A 12,313-nucleotide genomic window follows, 5' to 3' on the forward strand; every position below is an offset into this window, starting at 1 on the left:
GTAACTTCTGTTAGGAATGTCATAGCGACATGAAACAAAAACTCCTATGTAGGTCTGACTTAGACCCAATTTTCATACAATCACTTCTTTCAGCACAAATCTACAGGAAGTTGGCAAAAACCCCTTCAAAATAAAATTTGCGCCAAAAAAATGCTATTTTTGCCTCTTCGCGCTGTAATTTTACCCCTTTAAAATGCTTCAAAAGTCACCAAATTTGGCGCACACATAAGGACTGGCGAATATTGCGATCTAATGAAAAGACCAAACCCCAAAACTCAGAATTGCGCTCAAGCGCTATTTTTGAAAAAAACTGCTCCTAGGAAGAAAACACAGACAAAATTGCTTGTAACTTCCGGTAAGAACGTCGGAGAGACATTAAACAAAAATCTCTATGTAGGTCTCGCTTAGACCTATATTTCATAGATTGACAACCCCCAACAAAAATCAACAGGAAGCTTGCAATCCCCCCTTCAAAACAAAAGTTTTGTAAAAACCGGTCACCTTTCTTCAAACATTATCTCCTCGGAGTGCGTTTGTTGTTTTGGCTTCAAACTCGCACAGGAGAGAGATTGAACCCTTCTGATTAAAAGTATAGAACACAGTTTTGATAAGTTCTTAGGTTTTGATTTTACGCGCCTTCAAAGAACCCCTGTGCAAAGTCTCCTAAAAAATGTCATTTTTGCCTCTTTGAGCTGTTATTTGACCCCCTTAAAATGCTTCTTAACTCACCAAACTTGACACACACATCAGGTCTGGCAAAAATTGCGATCTGATGAAAAAAAAACCTAACCTCAAAACTCAAAATTGCGCTCTACCGCCCCCCTAGGAATACAACACGAACGAACTGCTCCTAGGAAGAAAACACAGACAAAACTGCTTGTAACTTCCAGTAAGAATGTCAGAGAGACATGAAACAAAAACCACTATGTAGGTCTGACTTAGACCGACATTTGAATAATTAACATACTTTGGCAAAAATCAACAGGAAGCTTGATATTTTCACTTCAATACAACAACTGCATTACTTTCACAATGCATTAAATAGTGGCAGCAAGGTGTCTGCTACCGTGGGGCCTGGGGGCAGCAGCCCAAGGCGCGCTCGCACTTTCGCACCCTAATTTGACCCCCTTAACATGCTTCAAAACTCACCAAATTTGACACAGACATCGGTATGGAGCGGCAGACCAACTTATTAAGCAACCAAACCCCAAAAATGAAAATTGCGCGCTAGCGCCCCGTAGGAAGAGACAAAAAACAGACTGCTTGTAACTTCCGTTAGGAATGTCGTAGGGACATGAAACAAAAACCTCTATGTAGGTCTGACTTAGACCTACATTTCCAATGAAACACTTCTATACCTAAAATCAACAGGAAGTTGACAAAAACCCCTTCAAAACAAAATTTTTGCAAAAAATGCCTTTTTTGCCTCTTTGAACTGATATTTGACCCCCTTAAAATGCTTCAAAGTGCCAGTTAAAGCTATACTATGCCAAGCGAAAGCCATTTATCAACGACATCCAGAAACGCCAATCTGTAATTTGACCCCCTTAACATGCTTCAAAACTCACCAAATTTTACACACACATCAGGACTGGTGAAAATTGCCATCCAATAAAAAACCAAACCCCAAAAATGAAAATTGTGCTCTAGCTCCCCCTAGGAAAAAAAACTGACAAAAATGCTTGTAAATTCTGTTAGGAATGTCGTAGAGTGATGAAACAAAAACTTCTATGTAGGTCTGACTAAGATCGGGACTCGGGACGCGGCGGCAGCGGCCAAAGGCGGACCCGACCAACGCTGCTTGCAGCTTTAATTTATTATTATTATTGTAAAACTGAAATACACACAATGACAATGTATAAGCTGTATGATTCAATTAACAAACTGAAATGTAATGCACAATATGTAAACATTAGCTTTACACAAACATACAGCATTACTACAAACAAATACTGTTGAGTGTTGAAACTATTTCGATGGTGGAAATATGCGACCGGCAGCCATTTTAAATCCTCAAACATTCATTGAAATAGTGCACAAAAATCGTTTTTCAATACACATCTTACTATCAAATTTAGCCACTTTCCACCTTAGTATTGAGTTACATAAACAAGTTAAACAGTTTACTTACAGACTCATCTTTACCAGGGCTTGTAAGAGTTAACATAACTCGTCTAATTCTCAATGTTTGTGAACTGAACTAACATCGTAAACCGGAAGTGCCTAAACTAAACCGGAAGTGCCAAACTAATGACACGCAGTATTTCCCATCGCCACAAGGTGTCAGTAATAGTCCACAATCAAACGGGCATAACACCATTGATTTTATTTTTATTTTTGGCAATGACACTTATAAACAAATCACTTTGACATTATTGGGATCCAAAAGGGTCCTACTCATTGAAGTGTTTAAAAAAATTAAATATATATTTTTTACTGTTTACTTTTAACACAATAATCTCGAGATCACCTTCAGATCTATCCGTCAATTATAAGTTGTATTGTTGTTTGTATATGGGAAACACAAAATTTCTCAAAGTGGAATATTTGATTTGAGCCTTGAATATATCAATAATTCATAATGGCATAGATTTTGATTCATTATTATGTTTTAAAGAAAGCAACAGCCTGCATGACAGCTTTGTGTTATTAGAGTAAACATTGCAATATTTTCTTGTTACATTACACTTTTTATGTTTTAATTTTTTTTTTCCCCAATCGTATTTTTGAACTGGGCCGTTAGAAAATTACCTGCGGGCCGCACTTTGGACACCCCTGCTTTAATGTTTGAAGGCCAATTCAGTCCTATATTTTCAGGACTGACAAGCACGATGACATGCTGTGTGTTCTCTGCAGGCAAAGCCTATAGATGCTCCTTCCAGATGATTTCACATGGACAATATTTTCTGCAGCCATCTGAGTGCACACTTTGATCGAAATTGGTTTCTCGATCGCAGATTAAACTCATCCCTGCTTAAAGGCCTACTGAAACCCACTACTACCGACCACGCAGTTTGATAGTTTATATATCAATGATGACATCTTAACATTGAAACACATGCCAATACTAAATTTACTAAATTGCAATTTTAAATTTCCCGCAAAGTATCGTCTTGAAAACGTCGCGGTATGATGACGCGTGCGCATGACATTTTGATCCAGCACCGATCACAGCTATAAGTCGTCTGCTTTAATCACATAATTACACAGTATTCCGGACATCTGTGTTGCTGAATCTTTTGTAATTTGTTCAATTATTAATGGAGACGTCAAAGAAGAAAGACGTAGGTGGGAAGCGGTGAATTGCGGCCGCCTTTAGCAACACAAACACAGCCGGTGTTTCCTTGTTTACATTCGGCTCTTACCGGAGACATGAGCGGAGAGTTTGCGTCGTTCCTGCTGCATCTGTGGACTCTCTTGCCACCGACCGTCGGATGCTTTTACTCCGTGCAGGGAAAAAAAAAAAAAAACTCAACCCGGCTGCCTTGCCTCGCCGAGAAACGTGGCTTCCTTCGGAGACACTGGCGGTCACCACACCCCTCCGGCTTTCAAGTATGACTATATAATGTCACTAAAAAACTAGTAACACAATAAGCAGATAAGGGATTTTCCAGAATTATCCTAGTGAATGTGTCTAATAAAATATGAATCGCTCCCACTGCCCTTGTCTTTTTTTTTCTAGTTTTTCACTGTCACTTTCCTCATCCACAAATCTCTTATCCTCGCTCATATTAATGGGGAAATTGTCGCTTTTTCGGTCCGAATCGCTCTCGCTGCTGGTGGCCATGATTGTAAACAATGTGAGGATGTGAGGAGCTCCACAACCCGTGACGTCACGCACACACCGTCTGCTATTCCAGTACAAGCAAGGCTTTTCTTATTAGCGACCAAAAGTTGCGAACTTTATCGTCGATGTTCTCTACTAAATCCGTTCAGCAAAAATATGGCAATATCGCAAAATGATCAAGTATGACACATAGAATGGACCTGCTAGCCCTGTTTAAATAAGTCTGATAGTTTATATATCAATGATGAAATATTAACATTGCAACACATGCCAATACTAAATTGACTAAATTGCAATTTTAAATTTCCCGCAAAGTATCCTCTTGAAAACGTCGCGGTATGATGACGCGTATGACGAGTGCTCATGACATTTTGTTCGAGCACCGTTCCCAGCTATAAGTCGTCTCTTTTCATCGCATGAATCCACAGTATTATGGACGTCTGTGTTGCTGAATCTTTTGCAATTTGTTCAATTAATAATGGAGACGTCAAAGAAGAAAGACGTAGGTAGGAAGCGGTGTATTGCGGCCGCCTTTAGCAACACAAAAACAGCCGGTGTTTCCTTGTTTACATTCGGCTCTTATTGGAGACATGAGCAGAGAGTTTGCGTCGTTCCTGCTGCAGCTGTGGACTCTCGTGCCACCGACCGTCGGATGCTTTTACTCCGTGCAGGGGAAAAAAAAATTAAATCTCAGCCCGGCTGCCTTGCCTCGCCGAGAAACGTGGCTTCCCTCTGAGACATTGGCGGTCACCAGACCCCTCCGACTTTCAGGTACGACTATATAATCTCACTAAAACACAACAATCAGATAAGGGAGTTTCCAGAATTATCCTAGTAAATGTGTCTAATAAAATATGAATCGCTCCCACTGCCCTTGTCTTTTTTTTTCTTTTTTCTAGTTTTTCACTGTCACTTTCCTCATCCACAAATCTTTCATCCTCGCTCAAATCAATGGGGAAATCGTCGCTTTTTCGGTCCGAATCGCTCTCGCTGCTGGTGGCCATGATTGTAAAACAATGTGAGGATGTGAGCACAACCCGTGACGTCACGCGCACATCGTCTGCTACTTCCGGTACAGGCAAGGCTTTTTTTATTAGCGACCAAAAGTTGCGAACTTTATCGTCGATGTTCTCTACTAAATCCTTTCAGGAAAAATATGGCAATATCGCGAAATGATCAAGTATGACACATAGAATGGACCTGCCAGCCCTGTTTAAATAAGAAAATCTCATTTCAGTAGGCCTTTAAGCTTTGAAGGCCAAGTCAGTCCTATATTGTCAGCACTGACACTCACAATGACATGCTGTGTGTTCTCTGCAGGCAAAGCCCATAGATGCTCCTTCCAGATGATTTCACATGAACAATATTTTCTGCAGCCATCTGAGTGCACACTTGGATCGAAATTAGTTTCTCAAGTGCGGATTAAACTCATGCATGCTTAATTTCAACTGGAACTAATCGCCCCCCTCTGAGCCCCTGGACCAGTTCAAAGTGGTGCATATGGGTGTGGGCAGCAATTGCAATGAAGATGCACAATGCCATGCAATTAATGTTGTTTGCATCTTAACAGCAACATGAATAAGTTCAATTAGAACGCACAAACCTTCATTGATCGTCCACAGTCCGGAGTGGGAACTCAGGTCCTGGGAGTTGGGCTTCTTCACGTCAATGATGTACCAGTAATCAGTTCCAATTGATACGGCGAGGAGGCAAAAGCTGAGCAAAGCTGTAAAGCCCGCAGAGAGAATCACCAAGCTGTAACTCATTATGCAAATCACTGTAATTGCCGTTATATTCCCAACATTTCCCTTTGGTAAATATAAGAAATGCAATTCTGCCCTCCACAAAGCCCTCACTTAAAAACACTCCGTTTGTGAAATTCTGAGTTAAAAAAAAAACACTTTTCCTCGCAAAATTAGAGAAAATAGAGGCGTCTGTGCTGCCGGCAGGTGACACACACACAGCAGGGTGAACAGCGCCTGTAAAGAAGGAGTGTCAAGCGCCGGGAAAGAAACAGCTACTTTTGCCGTTGTGCCCTTCAAAGTAAAAGCCCGATTATTAGCCGGAGTTTATTTTATAAACTCTGCTGACGGGTTCATGTGGTAAATTAATCTTCGTGTTTCTAAAGTAAGTGAATGTTTATTTCCACGCTTCAATCAAATATTCAATTTTCCTCGCAAAATTAGAGAAAATAGAGGCGTCTGTGCTGCCGGCAGGTGACACACACACAGCAGGGTGAACAGCGCCTGTAAAGAAGGAGTGTCAAGCGCCGGGAAAGAAACAGCTACTTTTGCCGTTGTGCCCTTCAAAGTAAAAGCCCGATTATTAGCCGGAGTTTATTTTGTAAACCCTGCCGGCGGGTTCATGGGGTAAATTAATCGTCGTGTTTCTAAAGCAAGTGAATGTTTATTTCTACGCTTCAATTAAACATTCAACTGACTATTTTCTTGTAGTTGAATGTACAGTACCTTGAATTGATTAACGTGGATTCTGACTTAAACAAGTTGAAAAACTTATTCGGGTGTTACCATAATTCAGTACCGGAATATGTACTGAAGTGTGTAATCTACTAATAAAAGTATCAATTAATCAAAATAGAGAATACTGTACATTAATGTACAGGGGGTCACCAACGCGGTGCCCGCTGGTCTGTTCTAAAAATAGCTCAAATAGCAGCACTTACCAGTGAGCTGCCTCAATTTTTTTTAATTGTATTAATTTACTAGCAAGCTGGTCTCGCTTTGCTCGACATTTTTAATTCTAAGAGAGACAAAACTCAAATAGAATTTGAAAATCCAAGAAAATATTTTAAAGACTTGGTCTTCACTTGTTTAAATAAATTCAGTTATTTTTTTTACTTTGCTTCTTATAACTTTCAGAAAGACAATTTTAGAGAAAAAATACAACCGTAAAAATGATTGTCGGATTTTTAAACACATATACCTTTTTACCTTTTAAATTCCTTTCTCTTCTTTCATGACAATTTAAATCAATGTTCAAGTATTTTTTTTTTTATTGTAAAGAATAATAAATACATTTTGATTTAATTCTTCATTTCAGCTCCTGTTTTTTCGACGAAGAATATTTGTGAAATATTTCTTCAAAATTATCATGAGTAAAATTCCCCAAAAATTATTCTGTCAAATCTAGAAAATCTGTAGAATCAAATTTAAATCTTATTTCAAAGTCTTTTGAATTTCTTTTAAAAATGTTGTTCTGGAAAATCTAGAAGAAATAATGATTTGTCTTTGTTAGAAATATAGCTTGGTCCAATTTGTTATATATTCTTACAAAGCGCATATTGGATTTTAACCTATTTAAAACATGTCATTAAAATTCTAAAATTAATCTTAATCAACAAAAATTACTAATGATGCTCCATTTTTTAAATTTATTATTATTTCAAAAAGATTCGAATTAACTAGTTTTTCTCTTCATTTTTTTCGGTTGAATTTTGAATTTTAAAGAGTCAAAATTAAAGATAAACTATGTTTCAATATTTAATTTTCATTTTTTTTCGTGTTTTCTCCTGTTTTAAACCGTTCAATTGAGTGTTTTTTTTTTCATCATTTATTCTCTTCAAAAATCATTCCGTAAAAGTAAAAAAAATGTACGACGGAATGACGGACAGAAATACCCATTTTTATATATATATATAGATTTATTTATTAAAGGTAAATCGAGCAATTTGGCAATTTCTGGCAATTTATTTAAGTGTGTATCAAACTGGTAGCCCTTTCCATTAATCAGTACCCAGGAAGTAGCTCTTGGTTTCAAAAAGGTTGGTGACCCCTGCTCTAAAGCAAGTGAATGTTTATTTCTACGCTTCAATTAAATATCCAACCGACTATTTTCTTGTAGTTTAACGTACAGTAAAGAATACTGTACACTAATGTACAGTATTCTCTTTTACACGTTTTTAGCTACCTGGCATACCGGACGTTAACTTACCGGCTTGCTATTAAATGCAAGTGAAGAATTTTTTTTTTTTTTGAAGGAGACACATGATTCCACTGCCCAAATGTCAGCCAGTTATGTCGTTTTACGTCAGTATTTTTGCGGGACTGGTGAGGTGAGTATCTTAACTTTGAATTAAAACTCGTAACATTACTGTATTAATGCATTCTTGCCAACCTTGAGACCTCCAATTTCGGGAGCTGGGGGGCGTGGTCAGGGGCGTGGTTAAAAGGGGAGGAGTATATTTACAGCTATATTCACCAAGTCAAGTATTTCATACAAATATATATATATATATATATATATATATATATATGTAGGTGTGGGAAAAATCACAAGACTACTTCATCTCTACAGAACTGTTTCATGAGGGGTTCCCTCAATCATCAGGAGGTTCTCAACGGGGGGTGCTTACAAACATCAGTCGTTTACCAAGCAAAGGTAACACGCAAGGACATTAGCACATCCGACAAGTACGTAGGATTAACCGAAGGAGCGTTTAAGGCCAGATGGAATAATCACAGGGCCTCCTTTAGAAACCAGACTTTGCGGAATTCTACAGCACTCAGCAAACACATTTGGAACCTCAAAGACAATAATGTTGAATATTCAATAACATGGCAAATTCTTGCATCCAGCACACATTACAACAGTGGTAATAAAAGATGCAACCTATGCTTAAAAGAGAAACTGTTTAATATATATCATCCAGACCTATCATCCCTCAACAAGCACGGTGAAATAATTTCAACATGCCGCCACAGACGGAAACACCTCCTAGGTAACACATGAGCCAATCACCACACCCTACGCCTGCCTGTACCCACCCACTCTGTGCCCTATACAAACCATTGTATGTGAATAGAGTTTTAGTCTGGATAATCCAATTAAAACATATATATATATATATATATATATATATATATATATATATATATATATATATATATATATATATATATATACATATATATATATATATATATATATATATATATATATATATATATATAAGAAATACTTGACTTTCAGTGAATTCTAGCTTTTTATATATATATATATATATATATATATATATATATATATATATATATATATATATATGGGCTTCACGGTGGGAGAGGGGTTAGTGCGTCTGCCTCACAATACGAAGGTCCTGCAGTCCTGGGTTCAAATCCAGGCTCGGGATCTTTCTGTGTGGAGTTTGCATGTTCTCCCCGTGAATGCGTGGGTTCCCTCCGGGTACTCCGGCTTCCTCCCACTTCCAAAGACATGCACCTGGGGATAGGTTGATTGGCAACACTAAATTGGCCCTAGTGTGTGAATGTTGTCTGTCTATCTGTGTTGGCCCTGCAATGAGGTGGCGACTTGTCCAGGGTGTACCCCGCCTTCCGCCCGATTGTAGCTGAGATAGGCGCCAGCGCCCCCCGCGACCCCGAAAGGGAATAAGCGGTAGAAGATGGATGGATATATATATATTCATATATTTATACATATTTATATTTCCGTGTTCATTTATTTACACATTTACACACACATAACACTCATCTACTCATTGAGTTAAGGGTTGAATTGTCCATCCTTGTTTTTCAAACCATATGCATGTACAGTAGATGGCAGTATTGTCTTGTCAAAGAGTGTCACAACATTGCTGTTTACGGCAGATAGACTGCTTTACGGTAGATGAAAACGGACTGCTGTTGTTATGTGTTGTTACCGCGCTGGGAGGACGTTAATGGAACTGCCTAACAATAAACCCACATAAGAAACCAAGAACTCGCCCTCGATCATTCTATAGTTATAACGTCATTGGGCAGACATGCTGTTTATATTGTGGGAAAACGGACATGAAAACAGGCTGTTGACACGTCACTCAGGTCCGTAAGTTACCCAAGCCATGGGCACTAATGCACCCCCATACCATCACAGATGCTGGCTTTTGAACTTTACGTCGAAAACTGTCTGGATGGTTCGCTTCCCCTTTGGTCCGGATGACACCATGTCAATTATTTCCAAAAACAATTTGAAATGTGGTCTCGTCAGACCACAGAACACAGAACACTTTTCCACTTTGCATCAGTCCATCTTAGATCATCTCGGGCCCAGAGTAGCCGGTGGCGTTTCTGGATGTTGTTGATAAATGGCTTTTGCTGTGCATCGTATAGATATAACTTGACCTTACAGATGTAGTGACGAACTGTATTTAGTGACAGTGGTTTTCTGAAGTGTTCCTGAGCCCATGTGGTGATATCCTTTAGAGATTGATGTCGGTTTTTAATACAGTGGGATACTGAGGGATCGAAGGTCACGGTCATTTAATGTTGGTTACGTGGAGTGATTTCTCCAGATTCTCTGAACCGTTTAATGATATTATGGACCGTAGATGTTGAAATCCCTAAATTTCTTGCAATTGCACTTTGAGAAACGTTGTTCTTAAACTGTTTGACTATTTGCTCGTGCAGTTGTGGACAAAGGGGTGTACCTCGCCCCATCTTTGTTTGTGAAAGACTGAGCATTTTTTGGGAAGCTGTTTTTATACCCAATCATGGCACCCACCTGTTCCCAATTAGCCTGCACACCTGTGGGATGTTCCAAATAAGTGTTTGATGAGCATTCCTCAACTTAATCAGTATTTATTGCCACCTTTCCCAACTTCTTTGTCACGTGTTGCTGGCATCAAATTCTAAAGGTAATGATTATTTGCACGAAAAAAATAATGTTGATCAGTTTGAACATCAAATATGTTGTCTTTTAGCAAATTCAACTAAATATGGGTTGAAAATGATTTGCAAATCATTGTATTCCGTTTATATTTACATCGAACACAATTTCCCAACTCATATGGAAACGGGGTTTGTACTACCATAATGACCAATATTAAAACACAATATAGTAGTAGGCTTAAGTATTCATTAAACACAAGGAGGATGTTTTATTTAACAAGTATTATTAATATTTTTTTTAGAATGGATCCTCACCTGACCTTTGAGGCTCACATAAAACAACTGTGCAAGACCTCCTTCTACCACCTCAGGAACATTTGCAAAACTCCGCCCCTCACTCACTCTGTCCGATGCCAAAGAAGCTCGTCCACACCTTTGTCCCCTCCAGGCTCGACTACTGCAACTCACTTCTTGTCGGGATCCCCAGCAAGAACATCCAGAAGCTGCAGTACTTAAAAAATAGTGCTGCTAGGTTCCCGATGAGAGTGAGGAAATACGACCGCATCACACCGGTTCTCAAATCCCTTCACTGTCTTCCTGTTCCACTCAGGAGTGAATACAAAGTCTTCCTACTAACTCACCGGTGCCTCCATGGAAGTGCCTCCCTCTACCTCAAAGAACTGCTCACTCCCAAATACTCCGCACCGGATAGGCTAACCTCCTACAAACTCAAGAGGACAAAGCTCCGAACTATGGGAGACTGGCTTTCTGCTCCGCCGCTCGCAGTTTGTGAAACGCTCTCCCTGACCACCTGAGGGCACCACAGACGGTGGACGATTTTAAAAAACGCTCGAAAACCCTTCTTTTCAATTAAGCCTTTTTTTTAAATATATGTGTGCTAGTTTTAGCTATTAGGCTGTTTTATTTTTTCGTTTTTTTACTATTTATTTTACTTGTTGAGGGCAGCTATTTGTGGTTCTAGCGTTGTTTTTTTAATGCACTGAGGCCCTTTGAGGTTGTCAAATTTGAGGTTGACAAGAAGTCCTTCATACTGACAGCCATCAGACTGTATAATGCATATGTTTTTCTTTTGACTGTACATGTGATGTAAATGTATAACATGTTTATATTATTCACACGTGAATAATGCTGCATAATAGATTGTTTTTTATATTATTCACATGTAAAAAATACCCAAGTGTTTATTGTGTATTGTGGGCGAACTGTGGTGCGGAATTTCCCTCAGGATTCTATTCTATTTGTTCAATGTGAAGTGCTTTTACCAATAAAATCTATTATTATTATTATTATTATTATTATTATTATTATTATTATTATTATTATTATTATTATTATTATTATTATTATTATTATTATTATTATTATTGTGGCAGTTTAGCTCGGTTGGTAGAGTGGCCGTGCCAGCAACTTGAGGGTTGCAGGTTCGATTCCCGCTTCCGCCATCCTAGTCACTGCCGTTGTGTCCTTGGGCAAGACACTTTACCCACCTGCTCCCAGTGTCACCCACACTGGTTTGAATGTAACTTAGATATTGGGTTTCACTATGTAAAGCGCTTTGAGTCACTAGAGAAAAAGCGCTATATAAATATAATTCACTTCACTTCACTGTAACTTTACACACAGTTTGAACAATGTCAATGTGTTTAAATATGGGAAAATAAAACACTGTACTTTAAACAAGTAATTTTTTGGGGCATACCACTACATATAGACGGTGTACCATACCACGGTTTGAAAGTTACTATATTATGGCAATCTTGAATCGCACAAAAAAAAAAACTATGATTGCAGTGCAAACACACAAAGAGCAGTACTGCAAACTAGTGTTTTCCCAATACCAATATTTTGGTATCGGTACCAATATGTATTTCGATACTTTTCTGTG

At 38.6% G+C, this 12,313-nt stretch overlaps 1 protein-coding gene across 1 annotated transcript in view; it reads right to left on the reverse strand.

Annotated features, from left to right (window-relative positions):
- LOC133541532 (transmembrane protein 235-like) overlaps nucleotides 1–5,889 on the reverse strand; it is a 34,752-nt gene extending 28,863 nt beyond the window's left edge. The window contains exon 1 of the mRNA XM_061884984.1: nucleotides 5,391–5,889. Coding sequence (XP_061740968.1) covers nucleotides 5,391–5,553 — 163 coding nt within the window. The 5' untranslated portion in view covers nucleotides 5,554–5,889. The remainder of the gene's footprint in view (nucleotides 1–5,390) is intronic.
- Nucleotides 5,890–12,313: the final 6,424 nt, after the last annotated feature.

This window comes from Nerophis ophidion, linkage group LG23, assembly GCF_033978795.1.
Source record: "Nerophis ophidion isolate RoL-2023_Sa linkage group LG23, RoL_Noph_v1.0, whole genome shotgun sequence".
NCBI lineage: Eukaryota > Metazoa > Chordata > Actinopteri > Syngnathiformes > Syngnathidae > Nerophis > Nerophis ophidion.